The sequence below is a fragment of the Colletotrichum fioriniae genome (genome assembly GCF_027942845.1).
Source record: "Colletotrichum fioriniae strain IMI 355084 chromosome Unknown scaffold_18, whole genome shotgun sequence".
Classification (NCBI taxonomy): Eukaryota; Fungi; Ascomycota; class Sordariomycetes; order Glomerellales; family Glomerellaceae; genus Colletotrichum; species Colletotrichum fioriniae.
Window position 1 is genome coordinate 678,639 of NW_027076854.1, and position 27,580 is coordinate 706,218.

Sequence of the window (27,580 nt, forward strand, 5' to 3'; positions counted from 1 at the left end):
ATCATCGTCGAAGAGAGCAGGCTCCGACACTCACAATGGCCGCCGTTGCGTCCCTGGACCCTCACATTCGCGGCATCATCGATGATGCCGCCGCTGATGGCATCCCGTTCCGGGCCAAGTCGGCTCACTTCCACACCACCTGGGCGCGCACCTTTTCATCGCTGCCAGAGCTCTTCATCCAGCCTCAGTCGCAGCAGGAGGTTGAAAAGGCAGTCAAGCTCGCGCGCCGGTGCAGGCGGCGCATCACCACTGTCGGCCATGCACACTCGCCTTCAGACCTCACGTGCACGAGTAACTGGCTGGTCAACCTCGATGGATTCAAGAAAGTATTATCTGTCGATAGTAAGCACAGACCCTCATGTCACATCTCATTCACTCACCCACTCATCCGCGTAATCTCATGAGAGCTATGCTAACGTAGCCCGACAGAGGAGACTGGCCTCGTTGTCATGCAAGCTGGCATTCGGCTGTGGCAACTCACCGAGGAGCTGAACAAGCACGGCCTCTCATTCCCCGTGCTGGGCAGCGTCAACGAGCAGAGCATTGCTGGCGTCATCAGCACAGGAACTCGCGGTAGCACCCTGAAATACGGTCTGCTCTCCGAGGCTATTTCCTCACTCAAGATCGTCCTTGCCAACGGTGAGACGGTCTCATGCTCGCCGGATGAGAACCCGGATCTCTTCCGCGGTGCCACGCTGTCGCTCGGCGCCCTCGGCATCATTACCGAGGTCAGCTTCCGCGCCGTGCCGGCTTTTAGCTTGCACTGGCAGCAGACGATCCAGGCCGATTACAAGATGCTCGATGCCTGGAAGCAGGACAACAAGCTGTGGACCCAGTCCGACTTTGTCCGGGTGTGGTGGCTGCCTTATACCAGGAGGGCCGTAGTCTGGAAGGCCGACATTGTCACAAAGGAAGACCTCGAATCCGGAAAGGAGAAGAACCGAGATCCGCCAGTTGGCTACTACGATGGAGCTCTCGGTTATCACATATACCACAACCTGCTTTACCTATCGCGTTACATCCCTCGCATTCTGCCCTGGGTTGAATGGTAAGCTGAAGCCCCCCTTCCCCTGACACACCTCATCCGACGTCGTCGACGGACTAAACGGACTAACTGACGTCCTCCAGGTTTGTGTTCGGCATGCAATACGGCTTCAAAGATGGCTACACCTCATCAGCCATCCAGCCCATGGATAAGGCCTTGTGGATGAACTGCCTCTACAGCCAATTCGTCAACGAGTGGGCCATCCCGCTCCACCGCGGGCCCGAGGCCCTGATGCGTCTCGGATCCTGGCTCAACAAGCTCAAGCCGGGCGACCCCGACTATGTCGACCACGGCATTCCCTTCTCTGCCGAGGGTCTCTACGTGCACTCGCCCGTCGAGGTCCGCGTCTGCGACGCCACCGTCCACACCAGCGCTGAGCAGCGCAACAGCCCTTCCTCGACAGCACCGTCAAGGACGGTCCCACGCTCAACCTCAACGCAACAATGTATCGTCCCTACGACCTCGACCCGCCCGGCCTGAAGCGCTGGATGCAGGGCTTCGAGTGGCTGATGCGTGACCTCGGTGGCAAGCCGCACTGGGCTAAGAACTTCAACGTCAAGAACGAGGAATTTGCTGAGTGGTATGGTGATGACATGGTCCAGTGGCGTCGGGTCCGCGATGAGGTTGACCCCGACGGACTGTTCGTCGGACCTTGGCACCGGCAGTTCGTGCTGGATCCCAACAGCGCTCCTCTCAAGTTTGAGGAGTTTGAGAAGACGAGGCATGATGCTGGCCGGGGTGTCACCGTATACGGCACCCGTCTAGAGATCGAAGATGCCGATGCTGATGTCAAGGCATGAGCTACCCTATTTTAGTTAGTATCTGTAGTGTCTGACTGTGTAACTTCTTGGCCCGGTGAATGGCGTGGGCTGTGAAAATTGGCATCTGGATCTTTCCTAGCATTGATTTACTTCCTACAATACAATCACATAGATTTCAAGCGAGACAATTTCCATCACCCTGCCTAGACTGCCCGGAAGCATTTTACATCCAAAGTAAGATTGAAAACAGTTCTTATTCCCAATATTCGAATACGATGAAACATGCAAATCATTGCCTCTTCCGTTGATGCCTCCCTTCCCAGCCAACAATCTTTCTGGTCCCTGAATTTTGGAGCCTTCTCCTTTTCTACGCAGTCGATAACCCACCACTCCATCCACCCCCATGGGCACGCAGCTACGGTAGACGGGGGTAGGATGGGGGTCTTCTCCGTTAGTGCATCCGTCAAAATACTACCTGGTCTGTGGTGTAGATAAATGAAAGTCCGAAAATGCCAGATACGTTCAAAGGCAGCATTTTACGCCGTAATGGTAGGTAGACCCCACACTTGATCCCTCCCCTGTGTGATGCTCAGATCGTCGCCCTTTAATCTTGCTAAGCAAGAAAGACAAGGTAAGGGTCCGTGTTCTCCTGGAGCGAGATCACATAATTCTGGGCACCAAAACCAGACTCCCAAGTTCTAGAATCTCTTTGGGAAGGACAACAAAGTTAAGGAATTCTGGATACCCTTCATCACATCATTCTTCTTTTTTTCTCGCTCGGGCTTTTCTCCAGGGGCGGGCGGCAGGGCATGGTTCAAGTTTTGGTTCGTCGGCCGCGGGACGCGGGTGAGCGGCAATCAGCGAGTTTGATCATCGCACAGAATTCAATGCCGCTCGTATGTTCGTCGGTCGTCCCCCCCCTTCACCGGTCGGCGAGGACGAGCGCAGACTCTTGTTCTTTGTATCAACGTCGTCGTAAGGCTGCAGGCCCAACGTCGCATTGCGTCGCGATTGTGGGTGCAGACTGCCACTGTTGTGTTGCGCAATCGCGCATTATCTGAAGACCCCTTCGTCTTAGTTGGCGGCATGGCTGCAGCAAGGGGACGCACCAACAGCTTAGTGCTCACGACTCACGGGTGCGCTATATCGCCAGCATCTCCGGGACGTTTGACGAGGTCTTCGGATCGCTGATACCGAATTAATTACTGCCAATGCTGTCTATATTGGAAAATTATCAATTTCAACCTTGTTTGAAGTTCCTTAGCGGTGGTGTCTGAGAGAGAAAAAACATATGAGCATTCTCTTGGGTTATATTAGTCGGAGAAATAAACGAAAAACTCAAAATGATTGAAAATCCAATCTTGCATGAAGATCCGGCCGGTGTTTGCCGGAGCCTCAGATGTTTGCGCACACGCACTGGCAGGCCTAGACACCTCTGTACTCCATAAGGTAAGGTAGTTTGGGATATCTACAATGTAGGGGCTCGTCGCAGCTCCATGTCTTCCTACTGCACCCGGCTGGATATCCGATAGTGATATGGAAAGAAAGCGGCGAATCCGTTCGTCGAGAATGATGCTATCCCTTCCCCTGCGTTGCCGATAACAAACAGATTGCTGGGGGTTGAATCCAGTGTTCTGAACTTCCGTCAAGTCTGTTCCCGAACGAGCGCGCGGCAAGCTCGAGCCACAGCCGGTGGGTTGGCCCTTGGGCTGGGAACAGGATTGTTGTCCACAACATCCACGTACTCAAGGGGTCGTCCTTGCTTGCTTGCGTGTTGTGGAACCTATTGCGTGAAACTGGTAACTGAGCCGCCTTTTGCCCAATGCCCAGTATCACATAATCATGCAGTTTGCGAGCGGTGCAAGGTGACAGAGTCAGACAGTGCCATCTGGCTTTGGGCTGTTCACCGCCGCGTTGCTGGCTGTGTTCCGTCGCCCTCAAGCGCGCCCACTTCCCGACTCTCTGGATTCACCGAAGGGCTGAGCGTAAATCAAGGAAGAAATTTTTCTACCAGAGTAGCACTCAGCCGCGTCAATCCCGTTATGATTAAGGTTCTATGGTTAAGGAAGCCACGTCAGATGAACCTCGTTGATTGCTTTTTACTACCTTGAGTCCCGTAGTGGCGGGCAATGACGTGGTTGTGGACAGCAATCAATGTAGCTTGCGCAAAAAAGGGGCCCAACAAGCAAATACTGGTGGTAACTGTAAAGTTCAATGCTACAGTAAACACTTGAATGGTGAACTTACCCCCCACCAGCCCGCGGGAGGCGCGTCTTTCCTTACTTGCATTCGCAATTAATTCAAACAGAGTTTGGCGAGAAGCTCAAGCAGCTGGCACCTGCATGCGCTAGACTGTTAGCGGTCGATAACATATTGATGTCTGTATGACGGAGCGGCCATCCGGGACCGTCCTGGAGACGGACAGACTGGATGGAGACTTGAAGTTTTGGAGTTTTGGGGACAATAGGTCGAACGGACGGAGTCGACCCGTTGCCCCGGAATTGAGAGACAAGACAATACTCCACCACCCATCTCGGTAGTTGAGAGTGGTCAAGACTTTCAGACATGCTTGACATGGACAAGAAGGAATAAGGAAGGAGGATTCAGGAAGATGCAACAGCCAGGCCTTGCTGCACTGCTGTCAGGCTTGTCAGCACACTTCAAGCAGGGTACGGCCGACCTAGCCATGTTGGGGGAGACGAGGACCTCTCAGTGGAGCGTGAATGTATGCAGAGACTCAAAGATGCATACTGCTGCAGCTTCATCAGTGGAGAGAGAAAGGAGCCCGGGCCATCGATAACGTTCCGCAACCGTCCCGTCAGGACATCATTGGGCCTCTGCACATGCTGGGTCTTACACAGGTGCAGAGCCTTCTCTCCAGTTTTTCTGAATCCCCGTTTTGGATCCTGTTGCCAGTTGGGAGGGGGGGGGATGCCGTGAGAGAGCTGAGACTGAGGCTCTTATCACGGTCGGTGAGGACGACGGCCAACAACTGCCGATGATTTTCTCACGGGTTTCACAGTTGGGTGAGGGTCGGCGAGGCGCGCGTTAACAAGCACCCGTTCGTCATGAGTCCGGAAAAGCCGTGATGGGCGCAAGTCCGGGCGCCGGGCGCCGTCCGAACCAAGCCCTAGCCCCAACTAGGCTCCTCAGCACCAGCCTGTCATTCCATCATCCTGTCTGCAATAGCTGCCATGTTGGGTGACATGCGACAGACGTTTTGAGACGAGGTGAAATGGACGTGGCTATTCGCGCTTGTCCGATCTCATTCCCAGAATAGACACTAATGGTTCGTGTCAATAGGTAGTATGTTCCTGGTTTCGGTTGACCTTCTTGATGAAGCCTGAAGGTGAGGCGGGGGAGGGCACATTCACAGTGTCGACTACATTTGCCAAGAAAGGAAATAGAGTCGGGGTCGCCTCAGCCCTCGTAGACTGCGAGACAAACCCCTCCAGAAAGTACGACGTTGATACGATTTGCGAGCAAAAGAACAGATGAAGAGACCATGGGGTGCAGACCCAAGAAAACGGCTCCTTCAGATAAACCTCTCTGTTGAACTAAAAATTGGTTCGTTGTACAGATAAGTTGGGGTAATTGAGAGCCAAGACTAGCCAAGGTGTGTGAGAATGGTGATCATAGCCGAGCACGTGCAAAAACCACTTTACTGTGTACTCACGAATCCGAGTAACTCGCCATTGGCTTTGAGCACTGGAGTTTTCCTCGCCACTACCTGCAACTTGTGCAATTTGTCTGACTCTCGAGTGGGAGGGGAAGAGAGAGTAGGGAAGGGGGCAGGCAAATCAAGGCTCCCCTGCCGCCAGATCTGGCAGAGAACAGCACAGACGGCAGCTCCCGACCAGAAGGTCGGGTCAAGCCAAGTGTGTGAGTAGAAAGTTAATGGTAGTGCTCGAAAGCCTTGAAGACGTGTGTATCTTGGCCGCCAAGAGGATCCAGGGACCTAGGACCGAATGTCACCCTTGAACCCAGCCCCGACTTGGCCAGAAAGGAGTCGATCAACGATGACTGAACAGGGGCATGAAACTGACTCACTCTTGTTCTCTCTCTCTTTCTCTCTCCTCAAGGGCCCCCACCCTTCTTCTGTGGCTGGTGAGAGTGCTCTTCAAAGTTCAGGGACTCCAAGAAAGTAAAATGTCACCTCGAAAGGAGGCTCTGCCATGTCAGCTTGCGTCTGCAGCTTTCTGGGCGCCATTTATCGGTTAAAGCTGCCCAAAGACAGCTTAAGCCCCGATGCGCCTAGACGCCATCCGCCCACTCCTTTCGCTGGTGTGACCCTTTCCGCCCATCCACTTCCCGAAGAGGCGAAGGAGCCCCTCCATCTCCCATATTGCGGTGCCACCGGGGAGGACGGCAAGACGCTCGTTAGCGCGCGCACACAAAGAAAAAGACCCTCTGTAAAATATATTCCGTTTCAATGAATAGGTATCCGTAATCGCCTTGTCATTGCAATTGTGGATGACGTTGACCCCATCGATATTGCGTCTTCTTTTCCTTAGTGCGGCTGAGAGCGAGTTTCCTTATGCCCAGTAGGCCTGATGATTGAGACAGGAACGGTTTCAACACGTAGTTTTCCTTCTAGAAGAAGCCAAATAAGCAAGAAAGTCACCTTAGGTACGGCAGCGTCATCTGAAAGCTTCTTCAGATGAGGTACGACACGTCAGGGAGCCTGGAGAGCATTGGATGCGATGCAAGGGGACCATATGTCAGAGTCAGACACCTCGCCGTGCTACCAACGGCGGCCAACACGTGTCTGGCCTAGCCACCCAGCGTCTAAATCTATGTCCAACAGGCGGCTATCTTGGCGGGAGGGGGCCATGGCGTACCAGGCGCAGCTTGAATGGGATCACGACAGCTGTAGAATGACAGGAATTAACGAGGGGGCGTTTAGAAACCGAAAAAAGCAATCTACGGAGAGATGCGTCTAGCGTGGATTGATAAACATTAAAGTTTGGCCCAGCTTCTCGCCCGAATCAGGACGCCACGGACGCCCATCAGAGTGATCAGAGGGGACGATCTCTTGTCCTGGTTAGACGGAGATGAAGTGAGTTTGGGGGAGATGGCCAAGACCTGCAGATGCCCTCGTCTGACCCTTGTCAGCATGCAGGTACACCGAGGCCCAGAACCCAGGCCCAACCAGTTTTCTCTTTGATATCTACGAATAATACACTATGGACGGTCCACGGGATACCCACGTCGTCCCGTCGTGTCGGTGTGGCTTGACAAACCCCCCATCCCGACCCGGAACAGATCAAGACATACCACCGATGAACCGAGGTGGGAACTGATAACAGCTTTTCGCGGGATGAGGTGGCTTACATTATGCAAAGCCTGGCATATGCCTGCTCATCGTAGGTGCACGAACCCTCGCGTCAGGTTTCCTATTGGATTAAGGGGAGGGGGGGTTTACCAGTCTTGGCCCGTTGTTTATTGTGGGCTATTTTGAGACTGCGACTTCGTCACCCTTCCCACGCCTTCTTACCGCGGCCAAACGTGCATGTCCAGAGTAAATGAAAGGGCTCTCTCTGGCTTGTACCCCCCCGACGCGGTGAGGCATGGTTCACCTTGGATACCGCTTCGCTGTGGAAAAGGACGCCCACCCTCTGTCATGAACTTTGACGGCAGATCGCCCATGATAGGCTCGAGCCAGGGACCTCCCTGTGCATCAAATTGAGGATCCGCTTTACGCCCAACGACCAAACTCCTCTTTTTTTTTCCTAGGCTTACAAGTTACACTAGACTGAATATACTGGAGATATCGATGGCTCCAAGGTATCCGATGGATCGAGGACCTTTGATCAGTATTAAAGAGCGGATCTTCCTCTCTCCATCACGGGTTTATCATCAGCAAGATCATCAGCTTCACTTTCCAAACACCTTTCTTCTTCTCATCAAACATCAACAGAGTTGATTAAAACAAATCAGAGCCGGGCTCCATTTCACTGCTTCACTTCTTCTAAGCAACAGAAACATCAAGCCTCATCCGCTTCTCCAACCTTTTCTCCCTTTTCCACCACACACATTTCAAAATGGTTCCTCCTCGCTCTGGATCTGCTATGGGCATGCGCAGCCGCGGCCCCGTAGAGCTCAACGTCAACCTTGCCAAATCATATGAGATCCGCGGCCCCAAGTCGCCCATGCCCAGATCTCCTCTCCGCGACATCACCCACGAGGACCGCAGGGCCTCATCGTCATACGAAGACAGACTCGATGGCGCTATCCACGTCCTCCGCACTGAAGCAAATGCCCTCATGGCGCTTACCCAGCTCTACTCCTCCGAGCGTGTCTGCCGCGACGGCTTCTACCGCTCCGTTGATGCTCTCGTCCGTCACCGCGACCACCGCGGCAAGGTCGTCTTCATCGGTGTCGGCAAATCTGGCTGGATCGCGAAGAAGCTCACTGCCACCTTCAGCAGCTTGGGTCTCCCCCGCCGTCTTCCTTCACCCTACCGAGGCCCTCCACGGTGACCTCGGTGTGGTGGGCGAGTACGACACCCTCATCATGATCACCTTCTCCGGCAAGACCCCCGAGCTCATGCTCCTCCTGCCTCACCTCAACAAGAAGTGCCCTCTCATCCTCCTCACTTCGCCCACCAGCATGGAGACATGCGAGATCGCAAAGGCCCGCCCTGATCTCATCCTCCTCCCTGCTCCCATCCCCGAGTCTGAGAAGGATACCTTTGGCGTCTCTGCGCCTACTACTTCTACGACTATGGCCATTGCCATGGGCGATGCCTTGGCGTATGTTGCTTCCAAGGAGATGTACTCATCGGTATCATCAGTCTTTGCAAAGAACCACCCCGGTGGCGCCATTGGCCAGGCTTTCAAGACAAAATAAACAGCCACTTGGTTGTCGACTTTTGTATTAAGAAATGCTTTTTAGTGTTTTGAGGCAGGGCGTTGTCGGGTATTAGGGAGGACTTTACAGATGGTAACGGACAGAGTTCAAATTGCTCATAAGGCGTCCAATCTTCATTGTACATATCTTGTTCGGATTTGGGATTATTAGGCAAAACTAGCGGTTTTCTGGGACTCCATAGACTTCATTTCTTATGTTCGATACCACAATTCGATGATCATATCTCGTATAATCTCTCGAGTTCAAACATACGTCTCTTTTCAAATTTTTCAAAGCAATGTGCTATACTCCAAGACGAGTTTATAGACTGCAGGCATCTCATTTCACCATCTCATTTCGATCCAAAGTTTAAATGGAACTAATTGTACTCGAGATGACTTCATTCCATGTAAATCTGTTTCCTAGAAATTATTCACGCTTGGCATAAACATCGAATCCAGTTTATTGTACCTCTCGGTGTTGCTACGTAGAGCATGTTACATTTGTTGCCACACTAATGCAGGGTGATGGCGAGATCATCAATCCTCCCTGAGGAGGTGAAGATCGATTGATCGATGTTTGAAGAGTGTCGACTTTGGGCCTCCTTGTTTGCAAACACCTCACATCAACGTACGAATGCGTTGTTGCACATATCCTGATACTTCATCCACCGGCCTAGTGCTACCTCGCCAGGCACTCTTTTGCCGTGCCGTGATGCCGATATAAGGCTAGGTAGTACATATTCCATAATGCCTCCAAGTCTCAGCAACGAAAAAATCCAAAACCCAGAGTTTCTTCTGCGGAGCATATATGCCACACGGCGTGAGCGGGTGGATGAATCAGTGCCGTGCTTGCCTCTCTTGCCAGAGATCTGGGACTGACACAACCCACACCCACCCACTGTCACAAGTCAAAAATCTCCATGAGTTTGTTTTGGCTTTGCTGCCCAGAACCCAGAACAGCAAGTGAGTAAGAGACAGAGGAGCAGAACCCCGCTTGTCCGCCTCGACTGGAGTTGGCACCTGCAATCTCTTTCACACAACAAGTTCTAGACGCCGCACCTTGGTTCCCTCAGATCCTGTCGTCCAGTCGCCCTTCCTCCTATCATTGGCAGACGACAGACGTTAACCCTGCCATCTCTACTTGAGCCCCTGCAGGATGATCGCCCGTGCATAGCCAGGGAATATTCCTTGAGTACGGACCAATCGACCGACAGGGGCTTCCTAGTCTTATCCCACTAGGAACCTCACCAGCGTCGCATTGACTCGATCCAAAGGAGGGTACGTACCCCACCCTCGCACATTCGGGTGGAAAGTCCTTAAAACAGTTGGATATAACGCCAGCCCGTAACGGCACGTGGGGTTTGACGCGTAGTTGCAGGGATAGGGGGCATGGGCTACCCGAAAGGCCTTCCTTTTGGCACATCATCTTTGCGGCTTGCCTGCTGCGGTCGTCCGTTGTGGGCACCATCCCATCCCTTCCCCGTCGCGTCTGGTTGATTCAGGAGTCCTCAGAGAAATTAATAATTCCTGGGTTATCGCTGCGGTGCCGCCGATCCGCACCCAAGGTGATCCCAGTCGATCACCAGCCATGGGGTCCCCAAGCATGATGATGAGCTGTGTTCATCATCAGCCACCCCGAGCTGGCGGCTACAACGACGTATGCCATGTGGGGAGGGGGGGCGTGGGATGTAAGGCCTGCGTTGCTTCTTAGACGCTGCCCGTCAATTATCCAAGACATGCGTTGCACAGCAAGCGAGAATGATGTGGTTCTCGCCCCTTGGACTTCATGGTCCTGATAGGGTCGGTCCCCGTCCTGGGCGGGCTCCTTTCCCTGCCTCTTGCAGTTATCACTCAATGAGGCCCATCATTGACAGGAAAACCTCCATTCCCTCTCCTTCACTCACCGCTACCAGTCTGGAAGCTAGCAGGAATGATCCATCACCATGTCGGACTCTCTGCAAGTGCCTGACCCCGCCAGGCTACAGTTCTACCCTCCAGGTGGACAGAAGCAGACCAGATTCGCTCCTCTCCCACCGAGACCACCACCGCCTCCTGGTAGGCACTCCTTCATCAATGCCAGGAGCTCATGGATGCGAAGAAGCCAACGCTTCCAACCTCTTGGACTTGAACCACCACCATCAGACCGCTTCTCTCGCCTGCCGCGGCTAAGCAGGTTATCATACTACCCCGTCGCCAACGAGTATATCGAGGGTGTCTTCAACGAGAAGACTGCCCTCCCTCCACGATGGTCCTTTTACGTACCGGACTTTGACTTTGATGTCGAAGACTTTAAGAAGTATGACGAAAAGCCAGAAAATGAAGACGACGAGGGCCCGCCAACAGCTCTCAAGGCCTTCCGTGTCGACTTTTGGGATGGAGATCCGGACGACCCAAAGAACTGGTCAACGGCATACCGTGTGCTCGTCGTCGCCATGTTTGCCCTGACCACACTGGCTACGGGCATCTACTCGACGGCCTACTCCAGTGGCATCACTCAGATGAGCCAAGAGCTCAACGTCACCAACCCTTCACTACCTCTCCTCGGTATCTCTCTTTACCTTGTCGGTCTCGCCCTCGGTGCCCTCATCATGGCACCTTTGAGTGAGACGTTTGGCCGAAGACCAATGTACATTGGCGGCCTCACAGTATTCTTGGGACTGATCCCTCTCGCCGCACTGGCAACCAACTTTACAATGGTCATCGTGGCACGCTTCTTAGGGTAAGTCACCTTCACATAGGTCCTTTTATTTATAAGATCAGTTGCTCACATGGACTCTAGTGCTGTCGCCGGAAGTGTCATGCTTTCCAACGTTGGTGGCTCGATCATGGACATTACCAACCCCAAATACCTGCCGCTGGCTATGTCAGTGTACTCATTTGGACCCCTCAACGGTCCCGTTCTCGGGCCCCTCATGGTAAGCTTGACTGATCACAAGCACCCAAAGCAGATTACTAACATTGAACGGTAGGGTGGATTCCTCGTCGAAGCATTCGGCTGGAGATCGCTCAACTGGATGTCATTGATCTCAACGGCAGTCGGAGCTCTCTTCATCATGACCGTCCCAGAGACTTATCGGCCAACGCTTCTGAGAAAGAAGGCTGCTGCAAAGCGACAAGAAGAAGAAGATCACAGATACTGGTCCGACTTTGACGACACCGTCCCCATTTTCCGCAGAATCAGGACGGCCGTGTCCCGTCCCTTCATCCTATCATTCACCGAGCCCGTGCTCATGTTCTGGAACATTTACATTTCCGTCATTTACGCCATCGTCCAGTTGGCCTACGTCGCATTCCCTATTGTCTACACCACCGAGCGCGGCTGGAGTGTCGCCATCTCCGGTCTCGCCTTCCTTGGCGTCTTTGTCGGCATCGCGCTCGTCCTAGCCACCGAGCCGCTCCTCAGAAAGCTGGTCAACCGCCAGCCCAAGAACCCGGAGACTGGCCAACAGGAGCCCGAGGCCGTCGTCCTCCTCATTTGCATCGGCGCAGTCCTCGAGCCAGTCGGCCAGCTCTCCTTCGCACTCACTTCCCTACCCATCGACATCCCCTTTTTACTGGAGTGTCCTGTCTGGTGTCCCCTTCGGCTACGGTTTCGGCCTCGTCTTCATTTACGGCACCAGTTACATTTCAAAGGTGTTCGGCATGTACGCGACCTCCGCGTCAGCCGGCAACCTCGTCTTCAGATCCATCCTCGGCGCCGTGTTGGTGCTCGTCGGCAAGAGCATGTACGCCGCCCTGACACCGCGCATTGCGGGCATTACGGTCGGTGTCGCCGAGGTTGTGCTCATGCCCGTCCCCTTTATCTTTTACAAGTGGGGCAAAAAGATTCGGCAGAGAAGCAAACTTATTCAAACTTTGGAGGAGCAAGCGAAGAAGATGTCTTAATTTTATTATCCCCTCTGTACTTCGGAAACCGGAAAGATACCCCCCTTTTCCTATGTCGAATACTGTACTGTGAACCAGTCACCAGTCACATTCTTGTCAAATAGCCTTTATTTATCAAACATCTGTACTTAGAACCTCGAGCGATCAAAATGTGTAGAAAATAGATAGAATCATCATCATCATCATTATCCAAAAGTCCAACATTGCCTCCCATCTTCTATCTCATTTCTCGTACGAGTACATGTAGTAGTTATTGCGTCCTGAGACTGCACATGCAGTCATGAGATCTGCACTCATTGCAAACTTGTAAATGTACATGTGATTTCCCTATGCCGAGCAAAGTTGCAGCCGCTCCTTCCAACACATTTTGACCCACTGATTTTGCGTATATCGACATGACTCTTCTGTAGGGGACAAACTAATTGCAGGGCTCGCAGTGTTTGTCACACCACCCGTCCAAACATTTTCCCGCAGCATCTTAAGCGCCACTGAGATGTTGAGAAGCTTCTGCTTGTCGATAATTTTCTCAAACAGGTCTTCCACCTCATACCGCCGTGCGCTCACCGCCATGCTTTCGCAGCCGAGGACAAACACGGGCCAGACCATCATGGTCGCCGCGTGTGTGTCAAGCGGGACGGCGGCAACGGCGTCAGACAGCTGCTCTACCAAAGACAAGGGATGCTTTGTAGGACGTTCGGCTGCCAACGTGCTCGAGTCACCCTCGTCCGCGCGGAGCAGGAAGATTTGTGTTGCGAGGCTGTGGGCACGGGCAGCTGCGATACAGGCATTGGCATCGCGGATTTTGAGACTCGTTGGCGGAGCCGATGGATCGGTATTTGGATCTGGCTGATGTTGAGGAGGTGGAAGATCTCGGCAAGCCGATTCAAGGCTATCTAGGAGGTGACAACGAGAAGAGACAAAGTCCTCGGGCGTAGTCGAGGTTTGAAAGAAGTCATCAACCAGAGAGGCTGCTGCCCCAATCACTGGCAAGATGTGCATCGAGTAGCCGAAAACGATGTCTGGACCATTGGCAAAAGAGCAGTCTTGGCACTTTGGCATGATGAGATCTTGCCAGGACTGCTGGTCAAAGACTGGGTGTGTTGCGCAAGGTACGCAGCAGAACGTATCGATGTAAGCCATCATTTTGACGTTTACTGCCATCATCGGCGTGTCCTTTTCGATTGGCCAACTTGCGGCCACTCTTTGTCGTAAATTTTGTCTTTCTTGCATTTGTGCTTTAAGGCCTCGAAGAAGAGGGATGATTGACGGTGTATGCGACCCCTGCATGATTTCCATGCCAACGAGCGCTGCTGATGCTGCAATTGCCTCTTCACTTAAGTATACTGGAAATGACGTCTGAAACTGGGGGTTCGAGATGGTTCTAGGCTGCTTTACGCAGGCCACCATTGTAGAGAGTGCTCTTTGTTTCCTCTCGAGAGTTTCTGCATGTTTGAGCTTCCCCAGTGCGTAAAGATGAGCAGACCCGGCTGCCAGAACCGCCGGAAGAAGGATGGAATTTTCCTTCCAGACAAAGGCAAGATATGGCTGTCTTATGGTAGCGTATTCTTCAGGGTTGGGATACACAAGATCCGGCAAAGAGTCGGCCCAGTGTCTGAATATGAAGGCATCTGACGCATTGTGAAGTTTCGGGCCCACTGAGAGACTGCGTGCTACGGATGTCGGGGGGATAACTCTTTTCCTACACGCGGCCGACTTTTTTGATGGACAAATCGTCAAAGAACTCCGCGGCTTGATGACGCTCTTGCTTGCAGATTGGTTATCCGGGCTGATATCGCTGATCTCAACCCATTTCAGATGTATCTGGTATCCGACACACTCAACACCACGACGCTCGCACTGCTTGCAGAACGGGCGCGCCTCGTCGCACTTGATACGGGCTGTTCGGCATGTCCCGCATCCTGTGTCAAGAGCAGAGAAAAGTTAGATCCTACGCCAAGAGACGGTAGAAAGAGCCAAGCGCGATGAGACTTCGACGCGATTATCGGCCTCGTCGAGTGTGGGTTGACGAACCGTTGCGAGAGCGTCTGTGAGCTTGAGCAGCCATTGAAATCCGCCCGGCATTGGCCGAGTTTGTGATGTGAGGTGTGGTTTTGTGCTACGTGTGATGTTGATACAAACTTCCCTCCCCCCGACAAAGTTGCATGTGATCTCAGTACGTGATTTCCGGTGGGATGAGATGATACAGGTCGTTGAACTCAATCTGAGTAGTTTGTGCTGATGCAGAATTGTAGATGAGAAGAGAAACGCGACTGGACCTGGCCAGATTAGGAAAAAAACGACTCCTTACTCGCCAAGATGGCGAGGTGTCTTGGTTTTATGTGCTCCGCTTTCATCCGGTTCCGACGACAAAGCGGCAAGTGGAGTCCGCTATCAGGTTGTAACCAATAGCAACCGCGTAACCGAGTCAGCAAAGTCGTTGATGTTGTCAGTAAAACATAACCATGACCTTGAAAAGTTGGTGACATCTTTCTTGGCTTGTGCTGAGTTGACTTTTCTGTACGGAGTATTTTTGGTTACATTCCCTAGCTGTGGCCTCAGTTTGTCCCGAGTCCTTGGGTTTTGTCACGATACAGTCTAGACCTTGCCAAGCTTCTATCCACATGACCGGGGCACATTTGGTACCCTAGAGATCTAGATTTCCTAATACAGCATGGGAAGGTCAGACCTGGTCAGGGTGGGTTTTTACCGACTACGGAGCGGATTCGAGAGATCGATACGTTCATGAGGACTTGAACGGGCCATCAACGTTGCAAATAAGACGTTGTTTTTAGAGAGTTCAAATCTCAGTAATACGTGTTGCCTCGTGGATTCATTGAGGAATGAGGGGGCGCTTACATTTTGACCTAAGAAATTAGCGGTATCTGCTAGAGCACTATTTCGCCCCACAAAGGATGCCTGGCACGAGCTTCCGTTGTGGCATCAAATCATCAAGTTCAAAGATATGTGATGAAATGTCATCGACGGCTAACCTAGCTACGCGAATGTAAAGGAGGTCCAGGATATGAGTTAGTACCAGGTATCTTGCTTGAGATGACATTGCCTTTTACAGCGTGTGCTAGTATTCTCAGACTAGTAGCGTAATTCGTAAACTGCAACCACCAAGGTGAATCAGATGCTGACTCCTGGGCAAATGCAAAGTTGTGACATTTCTCTGGTTTGTGATGATATTTGCCAATCAGAATCATTCCATTTGATAGTAGCAACTCGCAGGGGAATCCTGCAAAGCGACTGCATTGGACATGAATCCCATGAGAGTGCTGACATGTCAGACTAAAATCTGACAGGCTGATTATAGATGTTAAGATTGGTTAGACCTGGAGTCCCTTGGACTACACCATGCTGATCCATATCATTATCATCGCAGTACTTATTATTATCAACCCCCGCAATGAACAAGTCATCCTTGGTCACGTATCCTCCATCGACATTTCTCAGCCTCCATCATGGACCGCGCAAATCTCATTGCAACACTCGCTGCAGCAAAACAAACCCTCAAACGACCTATCGTCACCCTTGCAAATTGCGACAACGCATGGCTCATCTCCATTCCCCGGCCTACTGGAGCGACGGGTAAAAAGGTCTTTTACCACATTCTACAAGACCCATGGCTCTTTGGCGTGAATGATGTCATCATCAGCTACTTCTTGCGGCTGTCACTCAAGGAAAAGTCGGCACTGGAAACAATTGAAGCCTGCGAAGATCTGGTTCGAGAGATTGAGGAGGCCGCGGGAGGCTCAAAGGAGGACGGCGAGTGCTGGCTCGATGCAGTGACCGTCACCCATACCAACACGGATCACCTGCATCAACCAACTCTGCGAACCTTTGATCCATCACTCAAAGTCTTTGCCGTGGAGGACGCCGCCGCAACGATCTCTGCCATGAAGCACTTTGACAATGTCTACGTTCTTCCGGACTTTGTACGCAACCAGGCATGGCCGACAACGCCAGAGATGCCCCAGTGGTTGTCCATCTTCCGGCTCGAGGACGAGACCAAGCAGTACCCCAACCTCTACCATGCCATCGTCATCAAAATTGCAGCTGCGAATGGAAAAGACGAAGTCATATTGTACAGCCCTCACGGAGTAGACCCCGGTATCGTGGAAGCCGCCATGGACATGAACCCCGACGCCAAGGTCATTGCGATGACGCATCCGATTAACGAGGCTGGTGTTGGACTCAAGTCCAAGGGGGTAGCCAATGCTCTGAAAATCCAGCGGAAACATTCACCAAAGTACTGGATTCACTGCCAGGAAGGAATCCAGTACACAGGATTCTTGACGTGGTTCTTCGACTATGGAGACAAGACTTTGGAAATAGGCCTAGAGGAAGAAGCCAAAGAAACCGAAGAGGAGCTACCTAGGCCCAACTACGTGACGATTTCGAACGGCGCAGGATTCGTTCTGGCATGAACGGGGCTGTGGGAATAATATAGGCACCGTTGGTATTTGAAGCTTCACCATGCAATCAACCAATTTGTATCTGCATTCCAAAATATGTCAATCGAAGCATAAGTGACTTGAAAAGTAAATGCATAATAAGAAAAAGCAGAACCAGCTCCACGAAAGCCATGAAAGCAAAAAGAACTCCTCGACGGGGAATTGAACCCCGGTCCCCTGCGAATCGTTGAATCTTCAATGACAAGCAGATATCCTCACCACTAGACTATCGGGGATAGGTGGATGTTGACATCCAGTGATAGTTGGTTGAGCAGGGAAGCGCCTAGGTGGCTTATATCCCATTCGACCCTCTTAGTGGGGCAGAGGTGCCAGAAGTGCTCAGCCAACATCAACTGAGAGCCCGAAATTACCATCAATAGAGCTAGAAATGCAGTATGATCAGAAGAACATGTAAATCTCTCCAATTGTTTATGAGAAGAGCAGCGCGACCACGAGCATTTGCCATAGCTACTGTTGAGTTTGTCTGGCGACGATCTCTACACCTGGGCAGCGCACGCTAAGGTACTGCGCTGCCCTCCCCTAATGATCTCGTGAGGAGTCGGCAGTGTCCATCTGTAATTCACCCTCGGTGGCATGATTGGAACCAGGTCAAGACACATACAACAGATGACAACATACAAGGATCGCCGGCAGGATTGTGACTGCGTGAGCGGAACGGCGGGAGAGACGCAGCAGCCCTACCTGTGGCACAGTCAATGGCCTTTTGTCCTCATTGGAGAAGTGTTGGCGCCGGTACTGAAGCCACGGCAGTGGCGCAAGCTCACTAACAAGAAGTCATCTCAGTGAAGAGCGCTAAATCAAAGAGAAGCCCAAGTGCTGACTGTGTCACGACAGATCTGCACTCAAGTTCCCCTGACATCATTTGGCATTCCCAGCCTTGAACATAGCCGCTTCGAAACTTGGCTGCCTAATGGGGGGGCAAAATAAGCATTTCGCTAATTCATAAGCGCGGTAACAGCCGCCATAGGGTGAAGTTCAACGCCATGGACTCTCGAGACATTCGATCAAGCATCACACCATCATGAGCACATCAGACGCCAACAGCATCAATTCAGAATGTCACCAGCTGCAAGCCGCTTTGTCGCCGGCCACCGCAGCTTTACGTGACTTCATCGCGGCCCATCCTGAAGCCGAAGCACAGCTCTCACCCGTGCTGGAACAAGTCCTCTTACTATCCGACAGCATCGTCGCACTTCGACGCAATGTAGCGAGTTGCGAAGGAGATGACCAGCTCTTGAACGAAGCCCGACACGTCCCGGAATTCTGCACAGAGGTTGTCGGCCAAATCGTAGGGTCTCTCTCCGACGCAGTACCTGAGAAATCCCGATGGTCGCTGTCTCGGCGTGGTGACGATGCGTGGAGGAGCGCAGCCAGTCGCGCCACAGCCCTTGGCTCACATTTGACCACGGGGAGGAGGACAATGAGTCTGGCTGTTGATGCATTAGAACTGTAAGCTTTCCTACTCAATTGTTTCTGAGAAATTTGTGAGATACTGAGACTTGGCTTCAGGGTCCAGCATCTTCACAGAGCAGAAGAAGCCGGCGAGTCACCTCCGTATGCTACCAGCTCAATCCTCCAGGAGATCAACTCCATCAAGGAGATTCTCAACCGCCATCCCGCATCAGACCAGAGACTATCGCCCCAAAAGCTTGCCGGCTTCCTCAACTTCCTTCGGACCTTCATCGACAGCCAGTCGACTACGGTTCCGGCATCAGACATGGCAAGACTGTCCGTCACCGCCGATAACGCCGGCTCTTCAACCTACTCCATGTCCGCCGCACCAAGCGTAGATGGGGACGTAAACCCATACCCGACCCTCCTCGTGCCAGCTCCCGCCCACGCCACATTCCGTCACGTCGGCAAGATCACGATGAACCTGGAAAAAGAACCCGTCGACATCCGCTTCACCTCCGCAACAGACCCGACGTCCTTTGCCGTCTCCAACTTCTTCAAAGACATCAGCCTCTTCGACGCTGCCTCTGGAGAGCGCAGGCGCACCATCAAAGTAAAAGGCGTGAACATGGTCTTCTCCCCGCTGATGGACCTCGTCGCCGTAACGACGGAGCACCACGATGAATACGTCAACAGGTTCCCCAAACCGTTACTGACTTCGCACGACATGGTCCATTTCGAGAGGCCGGCTCTATACGTCGTCGAATGGGTCAACGACAACAGCCCCAACGCGCGCAAGTTCTTCCTGCAGTGGCACGGCATCCGAGCATTTTCCTTCAGCCCCGACGGCCAGCTTCTGGCAATCAAGGGAGTACGCAATCGCGTTGAGATTGTCACAGCCGCCAAAGGACAGGGGTATAGTGTCGTCCGCAGCCACACTGATGAGGTCACGCACGCGGAGTGGACGGCGGATTGCACCAGGCTCGTCACCGCGTCCAAGGATGGGACGCTAAGGATCACGAATGTCGAGACTGGCCGGAACATTGCCAAGATCGAGATGGAAGACTGGAGGAATCCACTACAGCTTGCAGTGAGCCCAGCGGGAGTGATTGCATCGATTTGGGGCAGGACGGTGACGATTTGGGACCCAGAGAGCGGCGCGATGAATAGTTACAATCTTGAGACCGCAAAGGGCAGCGAGGGCGTCCCGTTGGCGATCTCACCTGACCTACGATGGGTTGTTTATCGTTCAGACGATGGCGCTGATGCCACCGACCTGGCGACTGGAAAGATAGTCTACTCGGCGAGGTTGGAGTCAGGGTTCGCTGTCTCGGCTGCCTTCGCTGGGAACGGGCAGTACATGGTCGTCGGGCGTTGTTTGCATGGACATCATGCCAGAAACGATTCCGGCATTCTCAACGTGTGGGAGATTCAGGCTTGACGCGATTTACGAGTAAACGAGATACCATTAGTCCTACGAAGTTGAGGTCAGTCATGTGGGCAGCATCGCCGAGGACACACAAGCAAACTTGTATTTTATGCGTAGCTTTACAAAGACAACGTTCATCTGCAGTATAGACATGCGTTCTTCGTAAATATCAGAACCTTTGCAAAGCCATCGCCAGTCTCACGGCAAGTTGTCCAAGACCCATACCATAGTCTAACATGAGAGAAGGGATCGATAACGGCACCAGTGCACTACCAATTCTTACCACCAGGATAGAAGTCGGCATCGGCATCGTCGCGCTTCCAGGGCTTCCCGCCTGGGAAGCCACCAGTGTCCTCAACGACGGCATCGTCGGCTATCTATACGTTGATTACATGTTAGATCTAGGCACTATGAACTCGAATGACGACGAAGTGGGAAACGGACCGGCGCGGCCATGGCCAATGATACAATAGTGGCAAGGACAAGCAAGTTAAACTTCGTTTTGACGGCTTCGATGTAGCAAAGTAGAGTGAGATGGTTGCGGTGAGCGGGTAAGTTGCTCGGATGGTTGAAGAAGATGATGCGAAATTCGGTGACAGAGTCAGCAGGCTTTGGTAGCCTTCTTTTATACTCATCTCCACCAATGATTCATTTTCGGCGATACTGGAACCTTGGATGGTCTGAGGCCATCGTCAACTTCCAGGCAATGTCGAGACCGGCGGAGTTCCACCTCGGAGTCTCGACGACCAAATAGCTCACTCAGCGCCATGCATCCTCAGTTATATGACAAAGTCACCTTCCAGATACGGATGCCCTTGAATTACTGAGCACAATATAAGCTTCTCGAGTCGGCTCAACCCGACGCTCCTGCGGGTTACATTCGTCTTTGTGTTGCGGCCTCGACAAGTAGACTCCCTTTCAAAACGAGATAGGAACATACAAATGCCGCAGAAAGGTATTCCAGTTCGGCAAAACATGCTGCATATGCTTATTCAGGCTCGCTAGCTTGCATGGAATTAAAAGTAATCGAGATAGTAGTGAAGACTAGGACTACGCCTCCGTCTTCAGGGGCTTCTGTCCCCAGACTGCTCTTTGGCGGTAGTACCCGTGAAGCTTGCCAGACCGGATCTCGCGACGCAGCTGCGCCGCATAGATGTGGATTTCCTCTCGAGACCAAGTCGACATGACATTGGCCATGAAAAGGACGTAGCCCTCAATGTCCGAGAGGAGAGTCAGCTGAGCCCATTCCCCGATTTCCTTCTTCACCTCATCCTTTGGCCAGTTGCCGATGGGGGCCTATCATTCCACAGGTCAGTCTTCCATCTCATACCACAAACACGGTCATCCGTCAAAGGGCTCTCAAATACCTTGTTGTTCCACTCCGTGATGCTCTCAAAGCCGGCGTCCTGCATCGACGTCCTCTGCAAGTTCTCGTCGAGGACACGGAACGTCCGGCCCATCTTCCGGCCGCCCTCCTCGAAGAACTTGCCCCACTGACCCAGCGCGCTCGTCTCCGGGACGGTCCCGTCGTCGCTCATGATGGCGGGCGAGACCTCAAAGCTCTCGAGGTACCCGCCCGGCTTCAGGGCCCTGTACGCCTGCTTGAAAAGCGCAGGCCAGTCCGCGATACTACCGACCAAGAAACGGATGTGGACATAGTCAAAGGACTCTGGTTCGAAGGTCCATTCGCGGGTGCAGTCGTCGATTTCACTGTGTGGGGTCAGCAACGGCGTTAGATGCTGGATGTTGACGCTTGGTGTACTCACAACTTCAGGTTAGGAGGAACCCAACTAGGTTGGATTGGGGAGATGTCCGTCCCAATGACTTCGCATTCGGGGTTCTCGTCCGCAAAGTCACTATACAGAGTTCAGCCTCTTGCATCACGTACTCTTGTCGCATTTCTGAGCAGGGACTTACATGGCCCAGATACCTACGCTGGAGTTAGCCTGACTTCATGAGCCGAGAATGACATAAGCGCCGCTCACCTGTTCCTGTTCCAATATCCAGCGCTTTGTTTAGCTATGTAGGGTTTCGTTAGTTCAGGCCGATGAGCAAGCCACCGCCGATGAGCCCGTCACCTACCTTGCTTTTATCTAGCGGTGCCAAGTGAAGCTTGTCGCCCATCGATAAGGTGAGTAAGTGATGGCTACTGCGCGTCAGCTTCGACCTCTCACTTCTTGCGTCATTGGCGGTTTCCATCTCACTTGATATCCCAAGCCTCGTTCTGCTGCTCATCGTTGCTCCCCCTTTCACGACCAGTTAGCGAGAACACCCAAAACGCTCAGATCTCTCAGCCCGCGGAGTCACTACCAATACTGGGCGTCGCCAACCTCGCCGTGGAACGTCCTCCCATGAATCTTCCGGTACTGCAAAATCGTAGAGGTGATCGACGCCGTAGAGCTGGCGTTATCGTCGCCTAGCGCAGAGTCGGCATCGTCTTCGTTAGCAGCGTCCTAGCGGCCTGTCAATCATCAAAATCCCGGGCGGCCGCCGTTGAAGGGGGGCATGTAGAGAAACTACACTATGCCCCCCCCGGTGGGAATGGCGTCGAACTGACTCGTGCCGCTTGCACCCAGTGCTCAGCCGGTAGAATTCCAGCCGCTGCGTTCGCCGCGGTCTCCTGCTGCGCCGTGGCCGCGGCGGCCGTCTGGTCCTCGTCTCCCTCGGGGCACATTTGTTGGATGGTATCTGGGGGGTTTGCGCTCGCGATGTGAAGCTGTACGCTACTCGTGTCGTCGCAGGGTTTCCCGTTCCTGTTCCCAGAATCCGGGTTACTGTTGCTCGAAACCCGGGAGGAAAGGGAGAAAGAGAGTGTGTGTCTGAGACTGAGAGATCGAATTGCTTGGACGGTAGCGTGAAAGGGTGGAAACTTGCCCGCCACGAGTCACGACAAAATCCCCGGTCCCTGTTCCCCTTCTTCTATGAGCTCGGAAACCCCACAGCGGGCGGGCAAAGCGCGTGGTTGTGGACGTGCGCATGCCTTGTCGCCTCCAATGCTTCGGGTGATCAGTCAAGTTTCCCTTCACCGCATCAACACATCCCCGGACGGAGAGGGGGCGGGCAGGTTGAATGTGGCCATTTCCTTCGCTTCTCCAACTCGTTGGAGTCTTGGAGAGCCATCTCCTCATCTGCCGATTGTCAGCTTCATGTCAGCTCCGCCCGAATTTTGCAGCTTTAAGCTGTGCCATGGCTCATGGTAACTTGTCAAGCGATGCGCCAAGGCCGCTGACCAAAGGTGTAGAATGCTACCATGTTCGGCCCTCATCACCAGAAACGACCGGAAGAGGGGCCGGAGATCGTCAGCGGGTAGGCCAACCAGGTGAGGACTCGCGGTATTTGCCAGTGGATCTCGCATGCAAGAACCTGCAAGGAATAATAATCGTCAATGATCAAGAACCTGGGTCTCCGCGTGCCCAAAGGTGACTGCTGCGACTTTGACAGCATGTACATGTGTTGGACGGAGTCGGCCGCCCAGGACCAGGTACGAATGGTGGCCGACAGGACCCTAGACTTCTTCAAGACAATCATCGCATTTGCTAGGCACAGATAAACAGGATATCTCTCCGGCTCTAATACGACGCATTCAGTCGCATCTCGATGTACTCGCGACTATTTATCGGCTCGTACTTCTTCGGCCTGCCGGGGCCGTAGCAGCCAGGTACGCAGTCCACCGTCTTCTCCTGATCGGCGCCGATAAAATACGGAATCGAATACCTCGCCCGGGTCACGCGGTCACCGCTCTCGTTCGTCTCGAGCGGCGGCGCTCTCACACGATGCACAGTGGACCGGAGAGTGTCGTTACTCCACCGCTGCATGAAGTCGCCAATATTGACCACGATCGTCCCAGGGATGAGTGACACGGGCAAGAACCGTCCCTCCTCGTTGGGGTCCTCCACCTCGAGGCCGCCGACCTCGTCCTGGAAGAGGAGCGTCATGGAGCCAAAGTCCGAGTGCGCTCCCAGCCGCTCGACCTTGCCGGCGCGCAGGAGCTTCTCCTCGACCGGCGGGTAATGGAGGAGGCGGATCTGGTTATCTTTCATCACATGGTAGTCCCGGAAGAACTCCTCGTCCAGGCCCATGCCGAGAGCCATGGCGCGGAGCAGGTGGAGTTCGAGCTGGTAGCAGGCCTCGTAGAAATGGTTGAAAAATGACCGAAACCCAGGGAGCGACTCCTCGGGAAGCCAGATATTGGGCAGGTGATCATCGTCCTCGCGCCCAATCTCGTATGACTCTTTGAAGTCTGGTATTTTCCTCAGCTCGCTGATTTCTTCGGCGTCAAATACCATTTGCGACACCTTTTCTCGGCCAATGCCGGAATACCCGCGATGCCACCATCCCTCGGGCGGGTGCGGCGCCTTGTCCTTCTCAGCCCGCGGAAGGGAAAAGAACTTCTCACTCTAGTCATGGAATGATCAGCAAGGTCAGCGATGATGGGATAATTTATTCCTGTAGACGAACCCACTGAAAGGCGGACTTGACAATCTTCTCGGGGATTCCATGGTTCTTCACGTAGGCAAAGCCCGATAGTCTGAAAGCATCCACCAGACTTTTGCCGGCATTCAGTGCTGCTTCAGGGTTCGTGCCGTCTTCCAGGGCGCCTAGGTCGACGAGTGGAATGTTGGACTCCCCACCCGTTCGGGCAATGGAGGCTTCCTCGACCAACGACGGTGAGCGAGGCATGACCAAATTAGCTCTATTTCATTAAGTGACAGAGTGAGAACTGCGAGAACTTAAGATGGTCCGGATCACTTTATTGTTGATCAGGCTTGTTCCCCGCCTTCTGCAGGATGACGGAATGACGTAGATCGGCGCACGAGGTTATTCACATGTGAACTGAAAACCCGTGCGTGCGTGTAGCCATCAAATTGACCAGACACGCCAGGCTGTTTCTTGATATAGATTTGTAAGTCATATGTCTTTCAATATCTACTCAATTGCTCATTCGAATCACCAATGTTCTTATTTTTATCCTACAGTTGAGCCCATGCTATCACAATTACCATCAGTGTCTACGCCGTCCCCCTGATATCCCAGAAGGGTTGACTAGCTACTCTAATATTCTAAATTTGTACAAAATTATTTTAGCTATGTAAACATGGTCATCGGCACTTTTCATGCGTCTGATACAAAGGCCTGAGGTTGATGATGGCTAGTCGTCTAGTTCATCGCCTCATCTAGCACCTAGACGCAAGGCGCTCCAAGACCGAGCCCTGCAGTAAGGTTCAGGGAAGCACTACCAAATACCGAGGTTGCCAACCAGTTTCCAACATAGTTCTCAACCTCGAGAGGCTTCTGCCACCTCGCCCAATGCCCGCCGTCGATCTCGCCACGGCTCAAGCTGTCAAAGTATGTTTCCATTCCTTCGGATAGAGACGGAGGCAGCGTGAGATCTTGGGTTGCGGCGATGTACAGCGCAGGCTGTCTGAACTTGCCGCTGTAAGTGGTATTGTCGGGAATTAGCACCCGCTCATCTTCCCAATTCAGCTTGTTGTTACGATACTCGTTGAGCGTGTGATTGATTGGCTTCCTGGTGTATTCTTCGACATAGAAGTCAATCTGCGCCTTGGTGAGAAGCGGCGTGTCTGTAGTTACGAGGTCAAGCAGATCAAAGTAGAATCCAATGTCTGTGACATTACTGGGCTGCTCGCCATTGGGGCCGATCACCCCATAGACGTTGTTCAGAATCTGTCGTATGCGCGTTGTGTTCTGAGCACCAGCCGGCCCAACATAATCCGCAATTGCGTTTGTACGGAATTGCTGTTGATACTTGAATCCAGGCCACTCGTAGGCGAGATCTACAAAGGAGGCCGTAGGAGCTGCGAAAGGCGTGTTGAGCACATAGAATGCGGCAACAAGGTCTGGGTGCCAGAGGGCGGTGCGATAGACCACTGCTCCACCAAAGTCATGTCCGCCGAGAATGATGCGAGAGAGACCAAGTTGGCCTGCGAGGGTGGCAATATCGTCTGCAGCACGCTTCCAAGTACTATGCATGTTCGTTAGATACTACAGGCTCTTACTGAATCAACCTACGGTTGACTACTTGAGGTGTCGTTACTCACTAGAACTTGACATCCTCGGGTGAATCAGTCCCGCCATATCCTATCTTATCTAAGGCGACGACGCTCAGGCCCTTGGAGAGGAGGAAGGGTATATGGTTGGCCCAGCCCAGGGCCAAATCAGGCCATCCGTGGACGAGGAAAACAGTACCAGCAGACTTTCCCGAATCGGGCTCTGCATGGATATATCTGTATTGAATACCGTTGAGATCGGCCGTTTTGAAATGAAGTCTGGAGTCGAGGGTAGCAAGAACGTCCATCTTGTGAGACTTGGTTGGTTTATTATGACTGGAGGTTGATGATGGTGAGGTCTGAACTGGAGTCGGTGATAGTGCTGGATTAAAATATTCTAATTCGTGAGAGGATGATCAATATTTATAAACTCGGTCTTTAATGAGGGTGATCGACTCTCTCGCTGTAAAATCATGTAAGTTACTAATTGAGAGGTCCAATTCATAACGATGCGGCACAGTCGCCATCCCAGAGTCCGTATAAACAGGCCTTGAGCCCGCTTAGTGAGCTACTCAAATTCGTCCGAACTCCCGAGAACTCCTTGTTAGGATCTGTCATCTATAAACCCCCGCAAGATGGCATGAATTTGAAAGAAACATTGAGGTCGATTAGAAATGCGTATGAGACTGTGAGACGCATCCCCGGCGATGAGAGCAAGCCTAGATCTCTTCACAAGACTAGGTACACTCCTGAGATTTTTTATGTCGCATGATGAGAGAACTAAAAATTGTGTTCAATGTAAGCTGTAAATTCATTCCATCGATCTATCTTCATTGTTCTTCTTTCGGGTCCTCGCAAGCCGTTCACAACTTGAGCGTCTTCTTCACCGAGTTCATTTCCAACCTTGATTAGATTTGATTATTATCAGGTCGCATTGCTGTAGAGTTATCCCGACCGATGTATGGAGACTTACAAGGGCACCACTGCATATGTGCCGTGGTTGTTGCCCTTCTGCAAGGTTGTGGGCATCAAGGCCGCAGCCTCGTTTGCGCGTGTGTGCTCTCCCAGCAAAACTTTGATTAGTATAGACTCGCAAATTTTATATTACCCCGGCGGATGTGCGGTAAAATGCCTGGATGGACCGCGAGTTCTTCTCCTAGCAATGTCTTGTGCGAAACGAGTCAGGATGAAGATCCACAACCACTTTTTTGAACAGGCGGCAGTATTCCCGCAAGCAACGTACGGGGCTTTGATTAGTATTCATCTACAGATGAACCAAAATGAATTTAAGCCCCTGTATTGATTGGATTGAAACCTATCTAAACATCCATATATTCCCCCGATCATGCTCTAGGTTCCCAACAGATATCTTATGCATGGCATGTGGAAAGACCGTTTTGACAAATCACTTCAACATGCAGAGCCTCACGTTCAGAATGATAAGAACAGGAGCCAAAGACGGAGAATACTGTGCCAGCTGATTTCTTGGTGGGTTTCTCAAATCGTTAATCCGCGAAAGACTCAGCAAGCGGGATGATTATGACGTAGGTAGTATGATAACACTGCACATTTCATTGCGGGAGTGCGGTTTGTACCCATCGTACAGACTTTATCGTTCTTATCGGAGGCGCACGAAAGCCGGCCATTGGTAAGGTGTCGAAAAAGTTCAACTCTTTTTGCGTTTCAAGATGAGCCTAAGTTATACATCGCTGGTCATTACACATCAAA

The 27,580-nt window shown here is 52.5% G+C and overlaps 8 protein-coding genes and 1 non-coding gene across 9 annotated transcripts; 5 read left to right on the forward strand and 4 right to left on the reverse strand.

Moving 5' to 3' along the window:
• Positions 1–35: 35 nt before the first annotated feature.
• Positions 36–1,845, forward strand: ALO1 (D-arabinono-1,4-lactone oxidase; the record flags this gene model as incomplete). Its single annotated transcript, XM_065759349.1, has 4 exons — positions 36–342; positions 430–1,048; positions 1,129–1,390; positions 1,435–1,845. The coding sequence occupies 4 exons, from the start codon at positions 36–38 to the stop codon at positions 1,843–1,845; spliced, it is 1,599 nt and encodes a 532-aa protein (XP_065612071.1).
• Positions 1,846–8,136: 6,291 nt separating this feature from the next.
• On the forward strand, positions 8,137–8,658 carry N0V96_011674 (uncharacterized protein; the record flags this gene model as incomplete). The annotated part of the gene is made up of 2 exons (XM_065759350.1): positions 8,137–8,144; positions 8,172–8,658. 2 exons carry the CDS (start codon positions 8,137–8,139, stop codon positions 8,656–8,658), a joined length of 495 nt encoding a protein of 164 aa, XP_065612072.1.
• Positions 8,659–10,603: 1,945 nt separating this feature from the next.
• On the forward strand, positions 10,604–12,545 carry N0V96_011675 (uncharacterized protein; the record flags this gene model as incomplete). The annotated part of the gene is made up of 4 exons (XM_065759351.1): positions 10,604–11,379; positions 11,440–11,575; positions 11,630–12,219; positions 12,281–12,545. 4 exons carry the CDS (start codon positions 10,604–10,606, stop codon positions 12,543–12,545), a joined length of 1,767 nt encoding a protein of 588 aa, XP_065612073.1.
• A 3,464-nt stretch (positions 12,546–16,009) lies between these two features.
• Positions 16,010–16,975, forward strand: N0V96_011676 (uncharacterized protein; the record flags this gene model as incomplete). The annotated part of the gene is made up of 1 exon (XM_053193703.1): positions 16,010–16,975. The coding sequence occupies one exon, from the start codon at positions 16,010–16,012 to the stop codon at positions 16,973–16,975; it is 966 nt and encodes a 321-aa protein (XP_053049021.1).
• Positions 16,976–17,149: 174 nt separating this feature from the next.
• N0V96_011677 lies at positions 17,150–17,238 on the reverse strand. The gene has a single exon. It is a non-coding gene; the product is annotated as a tRNA-Asp (tRNA).
• A 1,205-nt stretch (positions 17,239–18,443) lies between these two features.
• N0V96_011678 (uncharacterized protein) lies at positions 18,444–19,856 on the forward strand (the record flags this gene model as incomplete). The annotated part of the gene is made up of 2 exons (XM_065759352.1): positions 18,444–18,447; positions 18,556–19,856. The coding sequence occupies 2 exons, from the start codon at positions 18,444–18,446 to the stop codon at positions 19,854–19,856; spliced, it is 1,305 nt and encodes a 434-aa protein (XP_065612074.1).
• A 1,250-nt stretch (positions 19,857–21,106) lies between these two features.
• Positions 21,107–21,800, reverse strand: N0V96_011679 (uncharacterized protein; the record flags this gene model as incomplete). The annotated part of the gene is made up of 2 exons (XM_065759353.1): positions 21,107–21,554; positions 21,796–21,800. 2 exons carry the CDS (start codon positions 21,798–21,800, stop codon positions 21,107–21,109), a joined length of 453 nt encoding a protein of 150 aa, XP_065612075.1.
• A 1,613-nt stretch (positions 21,801–23,413) lies between these two features.
• N0V96_011680 (uncharacterized protein) lies at positions 23,414–24,524 on the reverse strand (the record flags this gene model as incomplete). The annotated part of the gene is made up of 2 exons (XM_053193707.1): positions 23,414–24,241; positions 24,303–24,524. 2 exons carry the CDS (start codon positions 24,522–24,524, stop codon positions 23,414–23,416), a joined length of 1,050 nt encoding a protein of 349 aa, XP_053049025.1.
• A 501-nt stretch (positions 24,525–25,025) lies between these two features.
• N0V96_011681 (uncharacterized protein) lies at positions 25,026–25,835 on the reverse strand (the record flags this gene model as incomplete). Its single annotated transcript, XM_065759354.1, has 2 exons — positions 25,026–25,786; positions 25,829–25,835. The coding sequence occupies 2 exons, from the start codon at positions 25,833–25,835 to the stop codon at positions 25,026–25,028; spliced, it is 768 nt and encodes a 255-aa protein (XP_065612076.1).
• Between the last annotated feature and the right edge of the window lie 1,745 nt (positions 25,836–27,580).